At 45.7% G+C, this 27794-nt stretch overlaps 1 protein-coding gene across 1 annotated transcript in view; it reads right to left on the reverse strand.

Moving 5' to 3' along the window:
- Positions 1–27794, reverse strand: part of CHN1 (chimerin 1) — a 122398-nt gene that overhangs the window by 59424 nt on the left and 35180 nt on the right. The window contains exons 3-4 of the mRNA XM_073545933.1: positions 26474–26505; positions 9097–9210 (exon numbers count right to left, since the gene is read on the reverse strand). Coding sequence (XP_073402034.1) covers positions 9097–9200 — 104 coding nt within the window. The 5' untranslated portion in view covers positions 9201–9210; positions 26474–26505. The remainder of the gene's footprint in view (positions 1–9096; positions 9211–26473; positions 26506–27794) is intronic.

The raw sequence follows: 27794 nt of genomic DNA on the forward strand, positions 1-27794 counted from the left end.
AAAAGGGTTAACAATTCTACAATAACTAGTATTCTTTGCAGCCTTTGATATGAAAAGCAAGAGAACAATCAGTGTATGATTGCGGAGATGAGGAAAAGATATGTACTAAGGAGGATAATTGAGCACAGCTCAGGATCTTACAAGACTCTAAACTTTATATAATATTAAATAAAAAAAATACTTGGCATCCAAAAGATTATATCTTGGTGTTAAAAGGTGCCCAACTTTAATTTTAGGGTTGCAGAATTAATAACAAATATTAGAAAGTGTTTACATTGTGGACCTGCCCATGTTTACATTCTGGATTCCTGCCACTGCCAGTAGGGGGAGCTAGCTGCACAGTTAGACATTTCAACTTAGCGTAATTAGTAGTGATGAGCGGGTCTACTTGTTACTCGGGGGTTTTACAGAGCATGCTCGGGTGTCCGAGTATTTTGGGCGTGCTCGGAGATTTAGTTTGGGTTGCCGCAGCTGCATGATTTGCGGCTGCTAGACAGCCTGAATACATGTGGGGTTTCCGAACACACAGGCAATCCCCACATGTATTCAGGCTGTCTAGCAGCTGCAAATCATGCAACTGCAGCAACACAAACTAACTCTCCAAGCATGCCAAAATATTCTGTGCTGTGTTGTGCATAAATATGTGACTCTTCAGATTTTGTATTAGTCAATGCCTGATGAAGAGACCTGAGTAGTCTCGAAGGCTCGCGATTTGTTACCATCTTTTCAGTTAGCCATTAAAAGGTATCAACCACTGAGGACTGTCAACTCTAAATATTCTTCAGAGAATACCCAAGCATGCTCGGAAAACTCGAGTAATGAGCATACCGCTCATCACTAGTAATTTGCATTTTAACGCATATGCAAATAATGCTTCAAGTGCTCTGGGCCCGTGATAGAGCACTATTCCTGCCCAATGCCACCTCCGTGTTGTCAGTCAAGCAGAAGTAGCCGGTGTCTGCGAAGGGAATAGAGCTGTAGTGACAGAGGCTTCAGATCTACGAATAGTTCTTCAGCCTGATTTTGCAGATTAATTAAATGCCGATTTCTCAGTAAATGAGGAATGGCCTGGTCATGGAAAGATATTGCTGGGCTTGTTTTCGAAAGAGCTACATGTGCATTTATAAAGATTTTGAGGTGTGATCCTGTTAACAGATTCCACATAAGTCCTGGATACCTCCTTTAAAGAAGTTGCCCATTACTTTTCAATTAATTACCTATCCAAAGGATAGGCTATCAATGACTGATTGTTCGGGGCCAACAACCAACATCCCTACTGATCACCCGTTATCAACATTGGCTGCCGGCCGGAAGTACTCACTTGCAGAACTGTCTGTCTTCTGATAGTGGTAAGGACCACCATGCAGTAGACCTTTAGCTTGGTGGCAATGCAGAGTTCCCTTAGTTAACAGATGTTCTTACGCAGCCTCCTGTAAGCGGTGCTAGCTTTGGCAATTCTGTTGTTGACCTCAGCGTCTATGGTCTCTGTGTGGGAGAGTGTGCTGCCCAGGTAGGTGAAGTTGCATTTAATATACGGTAGTCTTGCTTTTAATACATTTAGGAGGCCGTAATGGCACAGCATATATAAAAAAACGTAGAGTAGGACTGCCCCATCTGAGAATGCCGTGACGTGGCGGTGTGGCTCAAAGAATTGATCGTTTGCCAAATGTCTCAGTTTAAAGTACAGTTAGAAACCAATATGTGAATATGCACTTTATGTACTGCGTACTGACCATAGGCAGCGCTGGCTTCTTGGCTTCTTATTTGATATTGGCTTGTGGCTGACCCCCACTTTTTGCAGTGCGCGCTTGGTTATGCACGCCATTTTATCTGTCTTTATCGTGATTGATCTAGGCTGTTGTACGCACTTACAGCAGCCCTCCCCTCCCCCATAGGCTCTACTTGATTATGCATCTGTGTCCTGGCCTGTTTCACCCTTCATCCATGGTTGCTGGTTTGGCAGTGTGGAGGTCAGATCTGAAATGTCAGGATGGTTCCAGACCTGGTCGGCCTTTATCTGTGCACGCCCTTCTGGTGCCAGGGGAGTGTTTTAGAAATGCTTCAGGTACGTTTGCTTCCAATATAGTCTTGCTTTTAATACATTTAGGAGGCCGTAATGGCACAGTGTATATAAAAAACGTAGAGTAGGACTGCCCCATCTGAGAATGCCGTGACGTGGCGGGGTGGCTCAAAGAATTGATCAATTGTTTGCTAAATGCCTCAGTTTAAAGTACAGTTAGAAACCAATATGTGCATATGTACTTTATGTATTGTATTCTGACAATAGGCAGCACTGGCTTCTTGGCTTTTTTAGGTGAAGAACTGCTTTGAGGTTGTGCTCCTTCACCGTCATGCGTGGTTTCTAGTATGGTTTTCCTGGAGCAGGTTGGCACATAACTTAAGTCTTTCTGGTATTGATAATGAGACCAAAGTTGTTGCAAGCTTAAAGGGAATCTGTCACCCCTTTTTTGAGATATCATATAATGATATCATTCAACTGTGTGTCACATAAGGATTCTCTTAGTACTTTTGCTTCCCCCTGACAATGCACCTTTCATGCATAAATACCTTTTTTATATCGGTTCAGATGTATGTAAACTGCCACGGTCCGGTCCGATGGGCGGGGCTTATTAACCTGCTCCCCCCCCTCCCTGTCTTGCTCTTCGCATTTCTTCTTGTGTAGAGAAAGACAGGGGGGGGGGGAGCAGGTGAATAAGCCCCGCCCATCGGATCGGACCAGACCGCGGCAGTTTACATACATCTGAACCGATATAAAAAAGGTATTTATGCATGAAAGGTGCGGGGTCAGGGGGAAGCAAAAGTACTAAGAGAATCCTTATGTGACACACAATTTAATGATATCATTATATGACATCTCAAAAAAGGGGTGACAGATTCCCTTTAAAACAAACAGTCCATTCCAAGCTGCATCTGCTGCTCTGTGCAGGCGTTGAGTGCGCGGAAAACAGTCTCATGCATCTTTGCAATGGCCTACAGGCGTCTGGGGTTGAATAGCTTGTAGTTAGTCCTGTATCTGACCTGGATTCCATCTTCGCAGTTGTTAAAGGCATCTCTCAACATGGCAGAAAATAGCACATTGAATAGGAGTACATAGCCTTGTTTTACACCATTTGTAACTGGGAAGGCCTCCAATTTGTCTTAACTATTCAGGACCCTAGCCATCATACTAACATGGAGCTGCCGGAAGATTATGATGAACTTGCTAGAACCACCAAACTTTGCCATGATTTTCCACAGGCCTGTTGACTGTGTAGAAAGCCTTGGTCAAGTAGACAAAGGTGACTGCTTTGCTTTTGGCACTTTTCCTGGAGTTGACGTGTCACAAAGACCATATCTGATGTTCTACATTCAGCACTGAGCCGCATTGGCTTTCGGGTAGTAAACCTTGCTCAATGTGCTGGAGGAGGCGGCTGAGCAAACGGCGAGCCAGAATCTTGAATCTTCCCAGCAGTGGACAGTGGTTCTCAAGACAAAAATTTTATGTAGGCGCTACATAAAATTTTTGGTTGCAAAGCCACAATATGTCAATTTTTGCTCAAGTATACAAAAGTTGTTCAAGTGCAAAATTTTGTTCTTCTGAAGCAAAGACTTCAGCTGGATTGACCAACCACTGAATTACAATGCCAGAACTTATTTTTCCCAGGGAGACATGCTGCTGGTAGAGGTGTCTGGCCGCAGCCGACTTCACTCCGACACATGCATGTTTGGCTCAAATGAGCATGCATATGTATCATAAGGTGCATGGCCGCATCTCAGCAGTGCAGGGCGTTCTTGACCTTCCAATGCTATATCTGGATTGCCTCAAATAAAGATGTCACTATGGACAAGCATATTTTGCAGATAACATATTTTTTTTTTAAAAAAGCATAGAATTTCAAACAATTATTTCAAATAAGACGCATAAGGGAATGGAAACCATGGTAACGTCACACCATAACAATCACTGAAGGATGAAAAGAACAGAAGGATCTGAAACACTAACACCTACTGTTGAGAAGGCTAATTGTTTTCTCCATCTTCCCACATACCACAAGAACGTTGAAGAAAAGCTTTTTGAATTCTGCAAGTTTTGTAGATGTTCCTGCCAAATCATCCTTAAACCTCTCCTTATTGATAAAGGGCCAGACACGCAACTCATACAGGGTTTCTCCGAAGAAAAGCCAGGGTCTGATATAATATTTTGCGCCGAAAGAAGGGTTAGGGCTTATTTTCAGAGGATGTCTTATTTTTTTTCCATAAACAACAAACCCCATTTATAGTTCAACAAAAATCAAAATTTATTGAAATATTATCATGTCGGCCGCTGATTGGCTGACACGCTGTGATGTGATTAAGCAGGGGCTGACCAGTAGTGGACAACCCCTATAATAAGATGCAGTATGATATCACAGGTCTGTATTTGGGTCTACAGATACATATGTATCACACACATTTTTTTTTTACACTTGCATCAATGTATTAAACATTGTCAAAAAGTCACATATCATACCTCTTCATCTTACTGCCCATATAATAATTATTACTTTTATATAGTGAAACTGGATGGCTTTCCATGTACAGCTCCACTTGCTCAGAGGTAGATCATAATATAACTTTCAGGTTTGGGTCAAGTAAGGGTAAAGCGTAGTGATGAGCGAGTATACTCGTTGCTCGAATGTCCTCCGAGTACTTTGGTGTGCTCGGGGATTTAGTTTTCGTCGTCTCAGCTGCATGATTTGCGACTTGTAGACAGGCTGAATACATGTGGAGATTCCCTAACAAACAGGCATTCCACATATATATTCAGGCTGTCTAGCAGCCACAAATCATGCAACTGAGACGACGAAAACTAAATCTCCTAGCACGCCAAAATACTCGGAGGACACCCAAGCATGCTCGGAAAAAAACGAGCAACGAGTATACTCGCTCATCACTAGTAAAGTGATAAGTTTCCAGCTTTAAAGTGTAACAAAGGTTTTAATATTTATAAAAAAAAAATAAATAAAAAAAATAATAATAGACATGAAACTAAACAACTCCGTAATATATCTTATCAGGTAAATCTGCTTCTTCAACCAGAACTGATCAGTCATTCTCAAAATTCTAAAATTAATGGGTAAAATCTGTATTGAGTGAAGACAGACTTTCCCATTACTGAGATAGCAGAAGACTGATAAGACTGTATGTATAGGGAGGTGGAGGAGAAGGGAACAGCTCTGCGTTTAGCTCCTTCCCCTTCATAGGACTTCATAAGCACCAACTGCCACCTCCTATCTCAGTAATGTGAAAAACTGTACTCAACGAGCACAGATTTTTCCCGAGAATAGAAAATTCTGAGAATAAATGATCAGTTCAGTTCAAAAGAAAGACCCAGATTTCTCTGATAAGACACATTCCAAACTTTCTTATTTTCATCTGTACTATTGATTTACAAAATACAAATTACAACGAAGGTTACACTTTAAGCAAGACGTAGCTAACTGAAATTACGCTTAAAGAGACTCTGTCACTAAGTCAGAAGCAGACAGTTTTTGCTCTTATTTTATTCGCGCTGCTCCCCAGGGTATTCGTTTATTTTATTTTTTTATGAGATTTTTTTTTGCATTTTGAGTCCGAGTGCCTACCGTGCTTTTCAAGGACCACACTCGTACCTGTGATAGTCTATAGGGCTATAAACGCCGGAAAATAATGGACACATGCCACATATTGATCCAAGCGTCGAATCAAAATCGGCAAGGTAAGTCTATGGGTCCGTTGGGGTAAAAAAAAAACAAAAAACGGACTGTACTTAGATAACATCCGAGTGCTATTCAATTATGATGGACTGTCACATAGGAGATGGAGAAACTTTTTTCTTTCAAGTATGAGAAAAACAGATGACACTGACCGATTTCTTTGATCAGACTTTGATCAGAGTGTCGTCCATTTTTCTCGCACGTGGAAAATAATGGCATGTGAATGAGGCCTGTATCAATGCGGCATAACTAACTGAATGGTTTCGCTATACTGACTGGATAGGGTGTGATTTTAGGCTGGGGATACACTGCTAATAAACTGTGCATGCGTCTTCACAACTATCAGGTCCATGTAATAATGCAGAGCATATTCAATACTTGCTTTGTACCTATGCTGCAGGAAGTACATGACCCTGCAAATCACGATCACTTACAGCTGGGTAAAGCAGGCAAACGGATGCAGTAACACAGAGGCACAGAGCAAGGGTTAACAAGGGTGTGGTTCAATTAACACAATACAGGTTCTCCTCGCAGGGAGCCAGCAAGGGGTTAAACAGCTTATACAGTGTACGGGTTATTTTTAACTCATCAGTCTTTTTTATCAGGTTCAACTTATCGCGACTTCACTGTCCTTTACACGCTTGCAGTCCAACTGGTGATGGGATGCCGGCGGAGGCCAGTGCTGTGTCTTCAGGCTTCCCCGCCCAACACACGGTCACGCTTCTGGCGGCAACGGGTGGTTCCGCGGATTTGCCCTCTGAGCCCCTAGTCCATTGAAATGCAGAGCCGAAGAGGGCAGCTCTGCACAAGTCTCTACTCGACGTGTGCTTTCCTGTGCACCCGCCAATACCTGGATGCCTGCACTGCAATGCTTCACTTGACGCCCGAGTCTCGGTATGCCCACTGATATCTGGTTAGCCACACCGCGACGCTTACCAAGGTGAACCGTCTCTCTGCACCCTCACTGGTACCTGGGAGTCCCCCTGTGCCCGTCCTGGGTCTCTGCTTTGCAGTCTGTCTCTCTTCGAGGCACGCAGCAGGTCCCTGCTCTCTCTTCCCTGCTGCGGGAACCCTCTGCCTTTTTCCCACGCTCAACTCTCCCTCTTCCCCTGGCTTACCACACCCCCTCTGTGCAGGTCATGGGTCCTCTCCGTCCTTAATTTCCTTCCCCCCTGCAACAAGAGACGCAGCCCCAGCAGTTATGGACCCGATGTTCTGTCAGCACCCACGGCCCGGTCTTCCTCCTTACACCCCCGTTCTCCTTTAACTTGCCATTCCATGGGCGAGAGCTCTTTCACCAGGCGTTCAAATTGCTCAACTTCTGGGATGGTACGTTGTCAATTGAATTGATCATGCTCATAACGGGTGTGAGGCACTCCAGCTGTCGTTCACTCAGATCGTCGTAATACGGGTTGACCAATGGGAGGTGGGGAGCTACTTTGGCCCAGTGGATGGCGGTGTTCGCGTATAGTTACTCAGTCGCTCTCATCCGTCTCGCTACAGCTGTACAGATCTGGGACATCGGCACGGTGGCTCTAGATATAACTGCATTATTGGCAGCACTTCAGTCACTGTGCTGTCACTGCTGATGACTTGTTAGCAATGCCTAACATTTCACGAGTTTCAGAATTTTTCTGCACAATTATCTGCAGCGAGCAGCTCGTACAAAGCAGCGTGGGCAGAATAATACCTGTATCACCTGACACATCTTATTATAGTTTATTCCACTGTCCTACCAGGACAGGAAGATTGGACTAAAGAGTCACCAAGCTTTAGTTATGTAGGAAGGAAAACGTGAATAAATCTGTCCCATGTCCGTCTGTATATACGTGTAGGGTGGGGTGGGGGGGATATCGCACTTCTGATCCAGCCGGCCTATGAATCTCATGCCCTCTAACAATTCATAGCTCACATGGACACGTGTAGAGATCTTCACATGATGAACAGTGACTACTAGCTTACAAGTTATAGTGACAGAAGGCCCTCACTGAATTTGCATACTCGTTACTCATTAATGGCCACAGACATATTGAATCTATAGTCTGGCAAGAGAAGAGCAGGAGAGAGACTGAGCCATACAGAGAAAACGACAAATGGGGCTCAAGATCAGGAGATTCTCTACTGGGGAATGTCCATGAGATGGGGGAAGGAAGGATTCTCTACTAGTGATGAGCGAACGTGCTTGGATAACGTGTCACCTAGTATCTTGGGCGTGCTCGGATAATATTTTTGAGTCCCTACAGCAGCAAGTTTTGCAGCAGTAGACAGCTGCAACACATGCAGGGATTGCCTGTTCGTTAGGTAATGCCCTGGGGATGTGTTGCGGCTGTCTACTGCCACAAAACATGCTGCTGTAGGAACTCAAAAATATTATCCGAGCATGTGTAAGATATTCGGTTACACGTTATCCCAGCACATTCGCCCATCACTATTCACTACTCATGAACACTGAAGATCCTAGGCACACAAATAAACCGACAATATGAGTAATTTAAATAAAAAAAAAAGTGTGTGAGCGCAATTTTATTTTGAAAAGGGACATTTTGAAGATTCAAAAATGAGAAGTATATAGAAATGCAATTTATGAGTAGTGTAAGCTATCTGACCCTATGCCCTACCTGCTGATATAGGAACACGACTCCGACCTACAATATTTGAATCTGAAAGTGTTTCCTGACAGTAAATATATCCACTAAAAGGAATGTAGAACCCCGATCACATTCCCCCTAAATACAGACACCCAAATCAGACAACTCCCCCTAAATACAGACACGCAAATCAGATGACTCCCCCTAAATACAGACACCCAAATCAGACAACTCCCCCTAAATACAGACACGCAAATCAGACGACTCCCCCTAAATACAGACACGCAAATCAGATGACTCCCCCTAAATACAGACACGCAAATCAGATGACTCCCCCTAAATACAGACACCCAAATCAGATGACTCCCCCTAAATACAGACACCCAAATCAGATGACTCCCCCTAAATACAGACACGCAAATCACATGACTCCCCCTAAATACAGCCACCCAAATAAGATGACTCCCACTAAATATATACCCTCAAATCAGACTCTTCTCCCAAATACAGACCCCCTAATCATACTCATGCAAATGTCTGTGTAAAATAGTATGAGCGCGAACTGCAATGGACAGACTGGCCAGTGGCTAGAAGAGCGCTGCTCCAGAGTAGTAGGGCTATGAAAGCGGTTTCCCACAGGCCTAGAGATTGACACCTTTGGGTACGGAGAAATATTCATAAGCCAAGCCACCACTGGCAATATCAGATTTCAATTCATACTACTAGCCGCCATAACATGATACCTCAGCCACATCAGAAATCATATTTCTTACCTTAAAGCTAAGGTGTACGTTCCAGGTTGCCGCTGACTTTCACGGATTAGGTAACTGCCTTCTGCAACACTCAGTAGTTGGTCTGTTTCTTCCCTTGAAATCATACCAAAAAATCTAAAAAAAACAAAAACAAATACCGTAAGCAGTTTGCAGTCAGACGACACTTTTATATGCTGTATAAAGACTCTTGTCCAACTTTGCGGACATTTAATGCATGAGTTTGAGGCTAAAAATCATTTTTTGCAAATGTACTTAATTAAAAATTTTGCAAAAGTGGCTTTTACAGGCTCTTTGCTTCGCTGCATATTCAACTTTGATGTGGTCTCTGGTCATAAATCAGCTGAGAGGAGCTCAGGAAAAGAGGAGCTACAACCTGTCTTTGAATCTGAATGATTTCACTGACAGATTCTCAGTTCATTCATTCTGCAGTCAGCAATAAACAGTGCAACCAGGAGGGTACAGAAGGCAAATCTTTTGGGAAGGCCTGTTTTTTGGCAATCCCTGCATGTGTTGCGGCTGTTGAACAGCCACAAGAAATGCAGCAACAGCGACTCAAACATTGCATTCAAGCACGCCGAAGATGCTCTATTAGCACTCAAGCATGCTCAGATAACACCTTATCCCAGCACGCTCGCGCATCACTATTTATTATACCATCTTTTCCTATTGGATAATTGTATTCCCAATACTGAACCAGAGGTTGTGTATACTGTTTAGGAAGCACTCACATTGCTTCCTTCTCGGGACCATGATTCATGGGTTTACTGGATATAGTTGGAGGGCAGGAGCTACTGGTTCCTAATTCAATCAGCTCTGTAAATCCGCGTGTGTTCACTGAACCGTGCGGATTTACCGCATTCAATACATTTGTATTGATGTAATTTCTCTTGCAGAGGCGCTAGTCTCTGCAAGAAAAATAGACCTGCTGCGGTCTGGAAAGACGCGCCACATGTCAGTCTCCGCGGGTGATCCGCGGGCACCCTGTGGACATACAGCGGGCATGGGATTTCTAGAAATCCCAACCACTATGCTGTAACAGCTGGTCGCTGTGGGCTTAATGCTACATAAAAAAGCTGCGTCAAACCAGCAGCAGTTCCTGACCATGGGCATGTACCCTCAAAGGGTTTCGAAATGTGGACAACCCCTGCCTAAATGCCTAATTCGGGCAGAGGAACATCAGAGTGGGTCTCCCAGACAGAATCCTGCTCTATGAACCTAATTGAAAGCCGCTTTGGCCATGACAAGTCGTGCATGTCTTAGAAGGACGACTACCTGAATGACCACCATGTAACGCTATAAAAGTCTGACTGGTCAGGTCTTCCTCGGCTGCGGCACGTCCACTATGAGTCAAGGCGGGGGATCTCTATTAACCTCCTCACCTAAATGATTCTGTCCTGCTTCCAGGATCTTTTTATAGAGTGTTACTAATTTTAATCTCCCTAGGTACATATTCATTATGGCTGGGCTCTCGCTCGCTCTCTGCTGTACAACAGCACAGAAGATTATGGCTATATATAGATAATAATTATAAACTAGATTCTACGAGCTGATCTAGTTTACCAGCAGGGAGAGATCAGGCTTGGCCAAATGTATGTCAAAGGCTCTGTTACAAGTCTAAAGACCCCGTCACACACTGCGATCTCGCCAGCGAGATCGCAGTGTGTGACGGGGATCAGCGTCCGGCCCCCCTGCCGGGTATCGCTGATCCTGCTCGATAGTCCTGGGCCATTTTTTGATCGCTCGTAGAGTTGAGCGAAACGGGTCGGTCAAATTCATAAGTCGCTGACTTTCGCTAAAGTCGGGTTTCATGAAACGAAAACTCGACCATAGCGTGAGGTCGGCGACCAGAGTGCCAAAGTCGCGTTTCAAATGATGCTTCCAGCGCCCTTTTTCAGCCAATGATGGAGGACGCGCACTGTGGGCAACGCGATGACATGGGTAGCGGTCACCACCATCTTTGAGAAGGGCATGCAAGTGATTGGCTGGCTTTGTGTGGCGTCAAAGGGGCTATAAAAGGGCGTGCACGCCGACCGCCATCTTACTTCTGCCGATCTTAGCATAGGGAGAGGTTGCTGCTGCTGATTCTGAATAAGGGAGAGCGTTAGGCAGTGAAGAACAAAAAAACTGCTTCTGCTGGTAGCGATTTTCAGGGCTGTGGAGTCGGAGTCGGTATAAAATGGACCGACTCCGAAAATATATAATAAATTGAGTACAGTAGTTCAATGCAGAATGTGCTGAATATTTTTTTCAGAGGAATTTGGGAAAGTTATGAAATGCCCTATAAATGGCTGTTCTATTCCTGATCTAAGGCTACATTCACACACAGCATTTTTGCTGCGTTTTTTGTGGATACGTTTTTCAGCTACAAAAGCCGATCAGATTTTTAAAAAACCGCATCACCTGAAAGGTTTTTGAGCTCATAGATAATGTTTTCAATATCAAAAGCAGATTAGAAATCTGCTCTATCTATCCATTTATCCATATCTGTCTCTATATCTTATCTGTACCAAAAAGAATGAAAGCCGGGTAGCACACAGACTGACACTTCCTGCCAGGCAAAGGAGGAGGAAAGAGCGTCTCAAACATCATTAACAAGATATTTTGTAAGTGACAAAGTTACTGTAACAATGACAGCAGATATGTGCATCGGTCAACAATACAGCGCATGCATAACGCCTTTTTGTATGACCAAACAACTCAATCTTTGTTTCATCAGTCCACAGGACCTTCTTCCAAAATGTAACTGGCTTGTCCAAATGTGCTTTTGCAGACCTCAGGCGACTCTGTTTGTGGCGTGCTTGCAGAAACGGCTTCTTTCACATCACTCTCCCATACAGCTTCTCCTTGTGCAAAGTGCGCTGTATTGTTGACCGATGCACAGTGACACCATCTGCAGCAAGATGATGCTGCAGGTCTTTGGAGGTGGTCTGTGAATTGTCCTTGACTGTTCTCACCATTCTTCTTCTCTGCCTTTCTGATATTTTTCTTGGCCTGCCACTTCTGGGCTTAACAAGAACTGTACATGTGTTCTTCCATTTCCTTACTATGTTCCTCACAGTGGAAACTGACAGGTTAAATCTCTGAGACAACTTTTTGTATCCTTCCCCTGAAAAGCTATGTTGAATAATCTTTGTTTTCAGATCATTTGAGAGTTGTTTTGAGGAGCCCATGATGCCACTCTTCATAGGAGAATCAAATAGGAGAACTACTTGCAAGTGGCCACCTTAAATACCTTTTCTCATGATTTGATACACCTGGCTATGAAGTTCAAAGCTCAATGAGGTTACAAAACCAATTTAGTGCTTCAGGAAGTCAGTAAAAAGTAGATAGGAGTGTTCAAATCAAGAAAATGATAAGGGTGCCCATACTTTTGCACCGGTCAAATTTTGTTTAAATGCAGATTGCACATTTTCTGTTAGTACAATAAACCTCATTTGAATCCAGAAATATAACTGAGTCCATCAGTTATTAGATATATGAAACTGAAATACCTGTTGCAAAAAACAAAATTGTTATAAAGAAAAAAGGTTAACATTAATAGGGGTGCCCGAACTTTTACATATGACTGTATATATATATATATATATATATATATATATATATATATATATATATATATATATATATATATATATATATATATATATAGATATGTGTAATCGATATTACATAGTGTATTACATGTTTACAATTTATTAGTTTTTTGTGTTCTAAAGTTGTATTCCAATAAATATTATGTTCTATCTAAATATCTTGATTATTGTATCATAAAAATGATTTAATGTCTGATGTTCACATTGTACTAGAATAAATTTTTCACTTAAACATAAGCAATATATGTGGGAGTCTGAGTCGGTGTAAGGGAAATTGAGGAGTCGGAGTCGCAGGTTTGGCTTACCGACTCCACGGCCCTGTGTACAACACAACAGTTTGTGTGCAGTGACAGGGGAGGCGCTATTTTTGTGCATCAGCTCTGCTGGTTATTAGGCTGCCTTATAAGACTCCCTGATAGCTGCATTGCTGTTTGCACACTGCTGTGCAAACTGCTTTTTTAAAAGCAAAAATACTTTTCTTCCTCTTTTCTGCAGTTACCAAGCGTTCATTTTTCCACACTTTTGTGTGCAGCAGTCCTGCTTATTAGGCTGCCTGCTGCCATACTTGGACTGAGAGCATCATTGTCAGCCTCCTAAAATCTCTAGGGAGATTCAAATTCTCCCAAATACTATATACACACACCTTGTACTTTGACATACACCAGCCAATTTCAGCCTGTTAAATTGACGTGTAATCTATAGTGGGCCTGAGATAATTGTTCAGCCTCCTAAAATCTCTAGGGAGATTCAAATTCTCCCCAATACTATATACAGCTTGTACCTTGTTTTACAGTACCATATAGCTGGTGGTATTTTGGGTACATTTTCCCAAAAATAAGGAAGTATGGTGGAAGAGGCCGTGAACATGGGCGGGGGTTGCCAGCTGGTACTGATGGTGGTGCTTCTGCTGGTAGTGGCAAAAGCACAATAGCACCTAAGGCAGGAGGTGTTGAGCCTGCGTCATCGTCTGGCTCCACAAGGCCTTGAAGGCTCCCTTTTCTGGGAGTAGGTAAACTGCTTTTAAAGCCGGAGCTTCAGGAACAAGTTTTGGCTTACATTGCTGACACAGCCTCCAGCTCTATCGCCTCCTCTTCTGAAGTTTCAAAAAATAAAAGCACTGAGTCGTCAGTGGAGGCTCCTGGTCAGGAACAACACCTTTCCTTGTGTCCTTCACCCCTACTAAAAGTGAAGGATGCGGCAGGCCACACTACAGATTACTCCATGGAGCTCTTTTCACATACTATGCCTGGGTTATCAAGTCAAATTGTGAATTCCCCAGTCCAAGATGAATCTGACATGGAGTGCACTGATGCACAGCCATTGCTAGATTTTTCTGCTGGTACATTCAACTCAGAGCACTACATTGTCCTCGCAGTGTACTTAGCCAGAATCTGACACTGATGAAACTCAGGTGCCCCTTCCCGCATACTATACCACCTTACACGGTGACACAGAGAAAGGTGCACATGAAATTGAAGAGGAGGTGATGGATGACCCAGTTGTTGACCAAGATTGGCATCCATTGGGGGAAGAGGGTGCCGCTGCCAATAGCTCAGAAGAGGAGGATCTGCAGCAGGCATCGACATCGCAACAGCTGTCATCTGGCAAGCCCGTAGCAGTCCAAAAACGGGTTCGAAAAACCAAAAGAGTTGCACGACAGCTTGGCCAGACGGTCAAATTAGCACAGAGTGCAAGGCCTCAAACTGTCTTCCCTAGTAGGAAGAGTGCAGTGTGGCACTTTTTTGAACAAAATCCTAATGATCAGGCAAAGGTTATCTGTAAGAAGTGCGCAAAGACCTTTAGCCGAGGGAAAAATCTGAGAAATTTGAATACCAGTTGCATGCTTAGACATTCAACCACCATGCACTTGCAAGCGTGGACGAACTACCAAACCTCACGTACCACATGTGCACCTGCTCCGAATGAAGGTAGTCAGCAACGCTACATCACTTCCCCCACTGTAAGCCCACCAGTTAGCACACCACCAGCAGCAAATGTTGAGGTGTCGTCGCAAGGCCAAAACAGTCAGGGAATCACAATGTTATTGCTACGAAAGACTGAATCTAGACCATCAGCAAGACCACCAACACCATCACCAACCCTCTTTCAGTCCGCCATGTCCACCGCAAGTTCCACCATATGCAGCTCTCAAGTCCAGCTCACCCTACCAGAGACTCTGAGTAGAACAAGAAAGTACTCATCCTCTCATCCGCGTACAGTGTGTTTGAACGCCCACATTGCCAAACTAATCTCGTTAGAGATGATGCCCTACCGGTTGGTTGAAAGAGAAGCTTTGCGCGAGCTCATGGCCTATGCAGTACCACGCTATGAGCTACCCAGTCGGCACTTCTTTTCTCGAAAAGCCATCCCAGCCCTCCACCTGCATGTGAAAGAACGCATTGTCCATGCACTCAAGCAATCAGTGAGTGGAAAGGTGCACCTCACAACAGATGCATGGTCTAGTAGGCATGGCCAGGGCCGTTACGTGTCCATCACTGCGGTTAATGTGGTGGATGCAGGGTCCACAGGGGTCAGCGGCAGTGGGACAGTGCTGCCTAGCCCACGGTATAGGAAACTGTTAGGAACGGCGGAACGCACTAAATAAAAATAATAAAGTACGTTCGCCGCTCGGGGTCCACCGTGCAGTAGGTGTAACAACCGCTGCTGAGTGATGACAGAGGAGCAATATGGCGGTATGATGCACACGGGTTCAACATCACCCGGAGTGTGCAGCGCGGACTCTGTTCACACACAGAAGTGCCGCAACAAAAACATACAAAACACTGGTACTTCCAGAGGCTCAAAAAAATTGGGAGCCGGAGTAACCTTCCGTTTGGCTTGAGCACGCTCCATACCGTGCTCCGAAAAACGGAGGTCAATGCGGGTGGAAAAGGCAATCAGCTCTTCCAAACTGGCAGGAACCTCTCTAGTGGAGAGAGCATCTTTAACGTGCTCCGCCAAACCTCTCCAAAACACAGGGATGAGAGCTTTATCGGACCACTCCAACTCGGAAGCCAGTGTAAAAAAACGGACAGCATACTGACTAACCGAGAGAGCACCCTGAGTCAAAGCAAGAAGCTGAAGAGAGGTATCGTGCGTGACCAGTGGACCGAGGAAGACCTGCTTAGTAGCTGTTAGAAAGTGAGCAGCGGTCCGGACCTCTGGGTCACCACGCTCCCATAGTGGCGTAGCCCACTCCAACGCTTTGCCCGACAGCAGGGAAACAATAAACCCCACCTTGGCCCGTTCCGTAGGGAATCGCGAAGCCAGTAACTTCAGCTGAATGGAGCACTGACTGATGAAACCCCTACAGGAGGCGCCATCGCCAGAAAATTTATCGGGCAACTGGAGGCGGGTAACTGTCGGCGCGGGGGAGGACGTGGACATACGGGAAACCGCGTCTGTGATTGCCTTTACAGCAGCTTCGGTGGATTGTGCAGCTGAGAGAGCCCTCTCAAGAGTGGCCAACCGGCCCTCAAGCTGCCGAATACACTGTAACAGTTGCTGCTGTTCTGCCAGACCCTGGCGCTAGTATAATGTTAGGAACGGCGGAACACACTAAATAAAAATAAATAATAAAGTGCGTTCGCCGCTCGGGGTCCACCGTGCAGTAGGTCTAACAACCGCTGCTGAGTGATGACAGAGGAGCAATATGGCGGTATGATGCACACGGGTTCAACTTCACCCGGAGTGTGCAGCGCGGACTCTGCTCACACACAGAGGTGCCGGAACAAAAACATACAAAACACTGAACCTATTAGTGACACAGGCTTCAGGTAGCATACAAAACGCTGAACCTGTTAGAGACACAGGCTTCAGGTTAATGCACACACGGTATCTGGTCACAGGAGCAGGACCCAAGACAGGGGAGCTGCATCCCTCTAGACCTACCGTGTGTGCGACGTCGCTGCTGCGAACGCCAAGAAGGGCTGCAACTGCAGCGTGGCGTTGGACACTGCCGCTCAACGACAAAGCCAGATAGCAAGCGCGATGTCGGCCACTAGCGTAGCGGTGGGGTGAGCACAGTGGCTTAAGGCTTGCCACTGACTGGCGCTGACTACTAAACTAATTCCCTATCACCATGCGTAATATCAGAGGGAAGGGGTTTCAAATGAGTCAGTCACCAGAGTCATACATCCGTCACCATTCACACATAGCAAGTATAGTCTATACTAGCGCATGACGGGACAGCCATGCGCGCCTTTTATAGAAGCCGGGACCTTCTGCACGCTTCCAGATCTCTTAGATGGACCAATGAGAACTGGAGCGGGACCTGAGTACATGACTCCCGATCTCCAATGGGAGATTGTCCCATGAGCATGCCCAGTAAGAGGACAGAAGGACTTAGCCTCAGGAGAGATTTGCTGCAAGGCAATCTCCTCTGCAGTGGAAAAATAGGAGGAGAGTGCAGAATGTGAGGATCTGGATCCCTGCTGAGTAAACGCAGAAATCCGACTCCTAACAGGAAACAGTTGGCTGTAGGCGTTCGACCCTCCTCCAGAAGCGAAAGCTCGTCCACAGAGCGCAGTCGCACGAGCACTCCATCCGCAGCTGCCAGTGTTGCACACGAGGTGTCCTACTATCGAACAGCTAATGGTAAGCGTCAGCAGGCTGTGTTGAAGATGATGTGTTTGGGCGACAACAGACACACCGCGGAGGTACTGGCCGACTACTTGCAGCGACAAACTGAGTCATGGCTGGGCAGTCTACATCTTGAGGCAGGCAAGGTAGTTAGTGATATGGCAGGAATTTTGTGGCAGCCATAGCCCTTTCAAAACTCCGACACATACCTTGCCTGGCTCACACCTTGAACCTGGTGGTGCAGTGCTTCCTCAATAATTATCCGGAGTTAACAGCCCTGCTCCATAAGGTGCGAAGACTGTGCTCGCACATCCACCAGTCGCCCGTACACTCCAGTCGTATGCAGAAGCTGCAGAGATTGCTCCACCTTCCCAAGCACCGCCTAATTATAGATGTTGCAACAAGGTGGAACTCCACCCTGCACATCGTTGAGAGGCTGTGCGAACAGAGGCAGGCTGTAATGCATTTGTGGGAGGATACACGGACAGGCAGTTTGAGGGCAGACATGGAGTTGTCTGGTGTGCAGTGGTCGAAGCTGAAAGACCTCTGTAAAGTCCTTCAGTGTTTTGAGAAATGCACACGGCTGGTAAGCGCAGACGACGCCATCATAAGCATCCCACTTATACGTCTGCTCATGCAAACTTTGACGCACATTAAGGAGCAGGTGTCTGCAGCCGAGGAGGAAGAGGAAGAGGAGGAGGAGGGAAGCCTTGATGACAGTCAGCCATTGTCTGCTCAGGGAACTCTCCTGGACGAGGTGGTGGAAGAAGAGGAAGGAGGAGAAGGATGATGGGGATGATTATTTAGGGGAGAAGGATGCTTCTCAGGGGGCAAGAGAAAATGTTGGCGTGGCAAGGTCAGGTACAGGGTTTGTGCGTGACTGGAGGGATGTGGTTTTGCCAGACAGTGCTCCTCCACCCAGCACTTGCAGTGCATTATTTACACCTGGAACATTGGCCCACATGTGTGATTATGCCTTGCAGATCCTAAAAAGGGACCCCCACATTGCCAAAATGATGAATGATGACGGCTACTGGTTGGCCAGCATCCTGGATCCACGCTATAAAGGCAAATTCCAAAACATCATGCCACAGGAGAACCTAGAGCTAATATTGGCTAACAAAAAACAACTCTGGTAAACCGTTTGCTTGAGGCATTCCCAGCACACAGCAGCGGTGATGGTTCTCACACGAGCCGTAGGGGGCAACATGGAAGAGGTGTTCGTGGTGCACACATCCGAAGTGGCGTTGGAGACAGGGGTTTCATGACCATGTTGTGGACTGATTTTTCAAGTACCGCTCACACGACTGGTAATACTGCATCGACTGAAAGTGACAGGAGACAGCAGTTGTCAACTATGGTTACAAACTACTTCTCCTCCCATATCGATGTTCTCCCTTACAGGTCATTCCCCTTTGACTATTGGGCCTGTAAACTGGACACCTGGCCTGAATTGGCACAATATGCCTTACAGGAGCTCGCTTGCCCTGCTGCTAGTGTGCTATCCGAAATTCTTCAGTGCTGCTGGATCAATCCTGACAGAAAAAAGGACCCGTCTGTCGACTCAAAATGTTGATGATCTAATCTTCATTAAAATGAACCATGCATGGGTTTCAAAGGATTTTGTCCCACCTTCCCCTGCTGACACATAGGTTGCCAGAAAAATGGCTCGCTTTTGTCCTCTTCTTCCTCGGACTTCTCCAATTCCTCCATTTGCAGCTGCTGAATGTCCAACATCAACATATGCCATTTTTTCAACCTCCCTAACTGGGCTGCCCCCCCCGGGCTGGGGCCACCACCTGGCGCACGCACCCGTGCGAGTGCCGTTGCCCTGGACAGGTGGGTGGGCCCACTCTTGGGCGACGGCACTGGCACAGGGTCCCTCATAGTACAATCAAGTGTCTCTGATGGTGGGGGTGCACACCCGCCGTCAGACACACCGGCGTACTATGAGGGGCCCTGTGCCAGTACCGCCGCCCACGAGTGGGCCCCCCACGCTTGCTCAGGGCCCCAGTACTTGCAATACTTACCTCTCCCTGCTCCACCGCTGTGTAGTCTGGGCTGTTAAATCCTTCACTGGGACTGCCACTACATATTTGGTGAACTGATAGATGATGGTTAAGACGTAGCTATGCCCTGTCCTGCTGGGCTCTATCTTCAGATGATCAATGGCTTCCATTTGTTATGGACGTGGACTCACAATGAGATGCAGTGGTGGTTTATCATCAGCTTTCACAGTTTTCCTAATCACAGACGTGTGACATTCCTGCCCACATTTTTAAATGTGTCCTCTCATGCCAATTCAATAGAATCGCCTACGGCCTGTGGCTTCTGTCTTTTGCACTCCAAACTTACCTGACAGATCATGATAGGCAGTGAGGACCATGTCTACATCTCTCCCTGTGATCACAATTTGATGGAGATGAGTAACGGTGATGGGATCCACGGTACTGCGATACAGCAACCCTTTCTTCAAAAAGAACTGTTTTCGCTGTCTCTACAGATAAAGTAATTGAGGGTCAGCATCGCCTCTGAGAATTCTCCCGGGAGTTTTTTTCCATGATTAGTAATTCCAAAATTTCTGCAATCACGACTTTCCGTCTGTACTTGTATCCATCTCGTTACCTCTTGCGGAGAGTCTGGACCGTCTTACTGACACTGAAATATATATCAAGATTTAAAAATACCCCAACAGTGTATACTGGTGTACGCTTCGAATACATTACCCTTTTTCTACTTTTTAGATTCTTGTCTAATGCATACTGGGCCTGAGACCATCCGAGTCTGCCTCCTGATATATACACATAGATTTTTAATGTGTAAACTATGCTATATATCTGTTATCCGGTGATACTGTACCCTTTTCTCAACTTTCTACAATCTTGTCGAATCCATACTGGGCCTGAGACCGTCTGAGTCTGCCTCCTGATTAGAGATGAGCGGTGTTCAAGTTGAACTGTTCGCCAAGTTCAAATTCGAGCTGTTTTGGGTGTTGTTTGAGCCGTTCGTCGAACTCGAACACTTTGCTTAAAATGCGGCTGTTCGAGAACGGATCGATCACCAAAAGCGTAACTTTATTTTCACATTAATAATGGTTTTCAATGTTAATAGACAGTTTCATGGCATAGTAGCGGTGTCTGGTAGCCAGCGGTGTAGTACACCTGTCAAGGAGCTACACCGTGTGTTTCTAATAATTTTTTACCGCATCTTGTCCAGAAAATCCTTTTGGGCCTTGTAGCACTGTCTGCTACTCAGCAGAGGAGCCCACCTGTGAACCTAGCTATGCCGCCTGTTTATGAAAAAAACATTTTTTGACTGCATTTAGCCCAGTTAATACTTTGGGCTTAGTAACTGTGTCTGCTACTCAGCAGAGGAGCCCACCCGTGAACCAAGCTGTGCCGCCTGTTTATGTAATAACCATTTTTTAACTTCATTTAGCCCAGTCAATACTTTGGGCCTAGTACCTGCGTCTACTGCTCAGCAGAGGAGCCCACCCGTGAACCTAGCTATGCCGCCTGTTTATGTAAGCACTGTCTGCTACTCAGCAGAGTTGCCCACCCGTGAACCTAGCTATGCCGCCTGTTTATGTAAGCACTGTGTGCTACTCAACAGAGGAGCCCAGCTGTTAAGCAAGCTACAGCACCTGCGGTTTGGACACTTAATTTTTGCACATTCTTTCTGGAATGCTGGTTAGGCCTAATTCCGGTTGACCTGCACTTAATGGGAAATCCTCGTTCGCGGGGAAGAATTGGAATCCCAGATCCCCATCACTAACGGGGTTCAGCGGGTTATCCGCACCTGTAAGCGACACACGCTGGTCCTTTCAGTGTAGCGCGCGTGCAGCCCCGGACATGTAAGGGCATGACAGATCTGTTATTGCTCGATCTCGCGTGCCAGAGCCTCGTGTGTCCCTCTGGACGCGGACCAAGGGGGCATGCCGGAGTCTCGTTCGTTAACGGAATTAAGCTGACAAACCGCTAGCACAACTAAAAACGGCCATGCACCACCACCCGCAGAATCGAGAAAGCTTGCAATCTGTCCAACCTTTCCGTGGCTCGCATGGTTGAGGTTGCCCGTGTGGAGTCCAATTAAGCCGCAGGCTCCACTCCTTGTGGTGGTGCCCTTCTGGACATTCCTTAAAGGTTCAGTTTTGCAACCAGACTGCCCACGTAAACCAAACACTTTGCCTTCATGGACGCTGGAGGGTCGTGGGAATAACGCCGCCCGATCGGCAGTCGGCATAATTTATGGTGGGAAGTCCGACGTTATATGATCGTCTTCGCTTTTAGAATTTTTTTTGTATTTTAGATTTTTATTCCAGCCTTTCTTGACTTTATAAGGGCATGACATGCCTATATCTGTGTCTCCTCCTCCTCCACCTCTTTTCTATATGTAGTTGCCCTTTTCCATATGTTATTTGTGTCTTCTGAGCATTTTGTCTGCTTTGGGACACCTTTTAAGGTGTTTTGAATGTGTTTGACTGCCATTATTTTCAATGGGGTTCGACAGTGTTTGTCGAACATTTGACGGACTTGCCTCCTGTTCGACGAACCGAACTCGAACACTAGCGGGGTGGCTCAACACTACTCCTGATATATAGACGTACATTTTTAATGTTTAAATTATGCTATATATACCTGGTCTCTGGTGATACTGTACCCTTTCTGCCAGAAAGTCCTCCTCCACCCACCACTCTAAGTGTATCATTGACACCTGGAACATTGGCCCACATGTGTGATTATTTCTTGCGGATCTTCTTTTTATATTGTGGTGTGATCCATCCTGAGCGTGTGAGTCTGTGGGTTACTCCTGCAATTTATATGTAGATTTAAAAATTACCCCAACACTGTATACAGCTCTACGCTTGTGATACATTACCCATTTACTGGTTTTTATATTCTGGTCTAATCCAAACTGACCAAGTGAGAGTCTGTTTCTGACTCTGGAAATAAATACTGAGAATGACAATGACCCCTACACTGTATTCAGCTGTATGCTTCAGATCCATTACCGTTTTACGGCTTTTTATATTATGTTGTAATCCATACTGAGCCTGAGAGCGTCTGTGTCTGCCTCCTGAAATATATACGGAAATTTAGAATGTTTAAACTATACTACATATACCTGCTATCTGATGATACTGTACCCTTTTTCTACTTTTTATATTCTTGTCTAATCCATACTGAGCCTGTGAGCGTCTGTGTGACTCATGAAATATATACAGAGATTTACAATTATCCTTTGACTGTATACAGCTGTACGCTTCTGATACAGTACCATATATCTGATGTTATTTTGGGTACATTTTCTCCAAAATTTGGAAGTATGGTGGAAGAGGCCGTGGACGTGGGCGTGGGGGGGCCAGCTGGTACTGGTGCATCTGCTGGTAGTGGCAAAAGCACAATATCAGCTAAGGCAGGAGGTGTTGAGCCTGCGTCATGGTCTGGCTCCGGAAGGATACCTTTTCTGGGAGTAGGTTAACCGCTTTTAAAGCCGGAGCATCAGGAACTGGTTTTGGCTTACATTGCCGAAACAGACTCCAGCTAATATGCCCTCCTCTTCTGAAGTTTCAAAAAGTGCAAACATTGTGTCGTCAAGTGCTGGCTCCTGGTCAGGAAGAACCCCTTTCCTTGTGTCCTTCACCCCCACCAAAAGTAAATGATGCAGCAGGCCACACTTCACATTAGTCCATGTAGCTCTTTCTAACATACCATGCCTCAGATGGATGTGTCACGGTGGTGGTGACCCGGTCCGTGGCCCTGGGCATCCATGCAAAGGGGTGAATAACGTTTATAGGTGAATGATACGTGATGCCACCTGTGGTTTCTGATCAGATTGACCAGCGCTGCAGTGTCGCTTCTCTGGGACAGATGTTGTGGTGCAGCTAAGATGTAGAAGCCCTGCACAGGTAGGGCCGTAGTTGCACGGCAGATGAAAGAGTTGGTAGATGGTGTGCAGTGCAGGATGTAGCAGAGTCGTGCGCCAGGCGCAGGAGAAAGATGACAGACAAAGTCGTGCAGTTCCTTTACCTGTACTTGGTAGGTGCAGTCCAGGACCCAGAGTACAGATGGAGGAGTTGGTCAGCCTGGAAGCAAATTAGGAATTCTCTCTCTTCAGATAGGTAGTGTGGCCTCCGTTCTAGCGCTTATCTGAGGTACTCGCAGTTCACTGAAGTTCCCCCTGTTGACTCTCTTTTGGAACTTTCTCATATGGCAGGCAGCCGCAGCCTTTTCCTTCTGGCTCACACACGTCGCTGCTTGGGCCTCAGAGCCTTAGTTGGGAACAGAGCATTTACAGCTGCTACTTCCTCCGGTTTCTGCTGCAGGACCGTCAGTGTCCCTACAAACTCGGAGACCGGAATCCGGACCATGTGCTTCAGCTAGGAGTGAGCCTTAACTCTGCTCATCCTCCAGCTGCCCTTCTCACGTCCACACACTTCCCCTTCCCTTCACAGACTGCCCTAACTCCTCAGCAGTCAGGTTCAGAGCTCTCCCTGCTGGCCTGGAGTGGGAACTGTGCTGTGTGTTGGTTTAACTGCTAGAGAGATCCTTCTTTGCTCCCAAGCATGACATCACACTCCCTAGGAGGAAGGTAATGCCACTGTGGCGACCGTACTCCTGGGGGCGCCACAAGTGCACTGATGCCCAGCCACTGCTAGATGATTCTGCTGGTACATTGACCCAGACCACTACATTCCCCTCGCACTCTACACAGCCAGAATCTGACCCTGATGAAACTCAGGTTCCACTTCCCGCATACTATACCACCTTACATGGTGACAAAGAGGAAGGTGCAGATGAAAGTGCAGGTTCCTTGAGCAGGTGGGGGGGGGCATACTCATGGGCGACGGCACTGCCACAGGGCCCCTCATAGTACGCAAAAGTGTCTCTGCCATCAGACACACCGCCGTACTATTAGGGGCCCTGTGCCAGTGCCGTCGCCAACGAGTGGGCCCCCCCCCTGCTTGCTCAGGATCACAGCACTTGCAAAGCTGAAATACTTACCTCTTCCTGCTCCACCGCCGTGACGTCTTCCGCGTTTCCTGACAGTGACATTCTGGACAGAGAGCGCGATGACATCACGTCTGTACGCCCTCTGCCTAAACAGTCCAAGTGCAGAGAGATGGAAGATGGGGATGACGAGTAGTCCAGAGTACGGGGATTCCCTAGTGAGACTTATTTGTTTTAAAGGTTGGGAGCAATTTTTGGGGAGCACTATACTCTGGAGAATGATATATGGAGCCCACCATACACTGGAGCATTCCAAAGGTGGACATCAGACACTGGAGCATTTACAGGGCCCATTGCAGTATACATTGGATCATTGGAAATGGGGCCCATTATATATGGAGCATTATTTGGGCCCATAAGACACTGGAGCTTCATCCATGGGGACCAACATATACTGTAGCATTATGTGGAGCTCATCATATACTGTATCGAACATTATATGGGACCAATGATTCTGTATGGAGAAATATACGGGCCTCATTACTCTGTATGGCGCACTATGCGGTGGCCATAATACTGTATGGAGTAATATACTGTCCGTTTTTGGAGTTATTGGAGAATTTAAAATGGATATCAGTCATGTGATGTAAGAAGTGAAGTATTTTTCATTGTACTATACCGCTATTTCTCTGCCGTATCAGAGGATCATGAATTGTAGCATGTGTTAAAGGAGCCCAGTGACACTCGTTGGCCCTGGGCCCACGAAAATCTGGAGCCAGCCCTACCCCCCCCCCCCACAACTTTAGCCAAATAACCCCCAGTTTTCATTGCCTAACTATTATTATAAAGTAAATTAAGGTTGACAAGCTTAAGTAATAAGAATTGATGTTTTTGGCATTAAAATGGGCACTGTAGGTGTTTCCTGTCCTCCACTCACTGCCGACTTTTGACTTGCATAGGGTTTCGTGTTTCAGTCGGCCTTCGACTTTTCACGATAATCGGCCGATTGCGTTCGAACCGACTTTTGCGAAAGTCCGGGTTTCATGAAACCCGACTCGACCCGAGAAAAGGCAAAGTCGCTCATCTCTAATCGCTGGTTTCCCTCTGGCCAGCACGCATCGCTGCGTGTGGCAGCGAGAGACCAGTGATCAGCGACGCTGGCTTCTAATGTAAACATCGGGTATCCAGGAGCCGTGGCTCTTAGATACCCGCTGTTTACCTTGGAAGCCGGCGTACACGCTGGTGTCAAAGTAAACAGTGGGTATCCAGGAGACGAGCGGCTCCTGGATTCCCGATGTTTACATTAGAAACCAGCTTGCTTGCTGGTCCTGATCGCTGGAGGAGCTATGTGACAGCTCATCAGCGATCAGCCTGACGATGTCCCAGCGATCCCATCCATGTCGGATCGTTGGTGGGATCGCTGGGACATCGTTATGTGTAACGGGGCCTTTAGTTACAGCTTCCACTGATTTTTGAAAGAAATAATAGGGAAGCAGCCAACAGTGTTATTCTTCCATTAAAATGAAAGACATTTCACCACCATTAAAAGCGGCCCATCAGGCTCCTCTGCGTGATAGATCCTCCATTGTCCCGTTTTTCCACAAACAGTGGACACCACCACACAGATGCTAAACCCTCATATTATATTTACAAATCCGTTTTTCGCATCCATGCGCTAACCCACTGAGTTTAATGGACCTAGTCACACATTCTTTTTTCCAACAGATCTGTGTCTCCGTTCCAGTAAACTTGGCGCATGTCCTAATTTCACCATTTTTTGAGGATCAGGCACGGCCATTCAAGCCTAATAAGGATCCGATGAAAACAAAGACATTAGCTTTACATATATTTTTTTTTACGGATCCATTGCAAAGTGTCAATGGAACGAATTTGGCCAGTTTACCTCCAGTTTTTAAAAACGGATGAGAAAAAGAAAAAGATGGGAGAATAATGGTCTTATTATCATGGAAGTAAAAGTGAAAACGGACGTGTGCCTGTGGCCTTATATGTGAGGACAGTGATCTCGGAGCAGAACTCATAATGAAACCCAAACATGGAATCAGCTAAGGTGTCTTATAATTACGGTATGTTCTCCGTTTTGGCTTCTGTGCCAGATACAAGAGCTGGATTATCACAATTTCCAAACTACTAGATTGCAAAATAAAGTAATTATACTTCAATAACTTGTATTACTGTATATGAAATTAAAGAAATAGCATTTTAGCAAAAGATGGAAGACAAAGACATACTCACTCTCTGCCATAATACTTTGGTCTGTTTTCCACCTGCAAAATAAACACATCCATAAATAATTATGGTCCATTGATTGTGATATTGTGGTCATGGTAAACAGGCCTTAAGTGAGCTGCATCCAAAACACCGCTATTCCAGATTGTGGGCATGTACCCTTAGATGTCCCAGCAGATGAAGTCCTGCCTAGCCAGGATTTATTCTCTGCATAATAGGAAAGGCTTTGTGGATATCCCAACAACATTCCATAATGACAAATTCTCGGATCTCGCTGCTTTCTTTACCTGACAGTGGTCAGACACGGTCTCACTAGATGGCACAAAATTCAAATCCAAGCAGAAGAAAGAAAAAAGTCGCACCGACCGCCCCTTTAAAAATGCTGGACTTTATTGGAAAATCTAAAACATCAGGTTGTAGGGGGTGAACGGAATGCACTAAGGACGTCTGTTTCTCACCAACAAGCAGTACAACGTGTCCTTGCGTCACTACTATAATTTCCAGGGAGCACGCCTGCTGTCTTGGGGTTATATTTGACGCAAATCTTTCCTTCACTCTCTTCATCCAATCACTTACTTGCTCATGTCACCCATAAAACCTCTTGCTCTAGCTCATAATCACGATAGTGCCAACTACAAAAACTCACTACTAATTAGTCTTCCTATTGTTAAACTATCCATCTCCAACCTCTCCTGAATGCAGCAGCCAAGCTCATATTCCTGACCAGCCATTACACCGGTGCCTCCACCCTGTGCCAGTCATTGCACTGGTGGCTTATCTTACAGAACGCAACAAAAACTTATCACATTCGCTCACAAAGCTCTCCACAGTGCAGCACCATCTTACATCTCCTCTCTCATTTTTGTCCATTACCCTACCAGTGTTCTCAGTTCTGCTAAAGAACTGAAACGAAAATCCTCCACAATCCAAAACTTCTCACTCCCAACTCAAAAGACTTTTCTCGTGTTGCACCAGTTCTCTGGAATGCACTTCCCTTCCCAATGATCTTGTTCATCCCAAGTATCCACAGTTTTAGGTATGCCTTAAAAACCCATCTCTTTATGCAGACCTGACAAATCACCTCAATAATCTAATCATTCTCACATATTCCTCAAAACCTATTCCCTTATATCATCAGTTTCCTCCACGTTCCATGCACTCCGCAGTACTTTGGTAACCAGTCAACATCTGTATATTAATTTACTGAAATAAAAAAAAATGGCTGGACCATACGGTACAAGCACACAACACATTTTATCAGACATCAACTGGTATATTCAGTTTGCTATGTAAAATAAGCTGAGTCAAGAATTACCCAAAAGGGTTT

This window comes from Dendrobates tinctorius, unplaced genomic scaffold, assembly GCF_039654945.1.
Source record: "Dendrobates tinctorius isolate UK_male_01 unplaced genomic scaffold, ASM3965494v1 ptg000143l, whole genome shotgun sequence".
Lineage (NCBI taxonomy): Eukaryota > Metazoa > Chordata > Amphibia > Anura > Dendrobatidae > Dendrobates > Dendrobates tinctorius.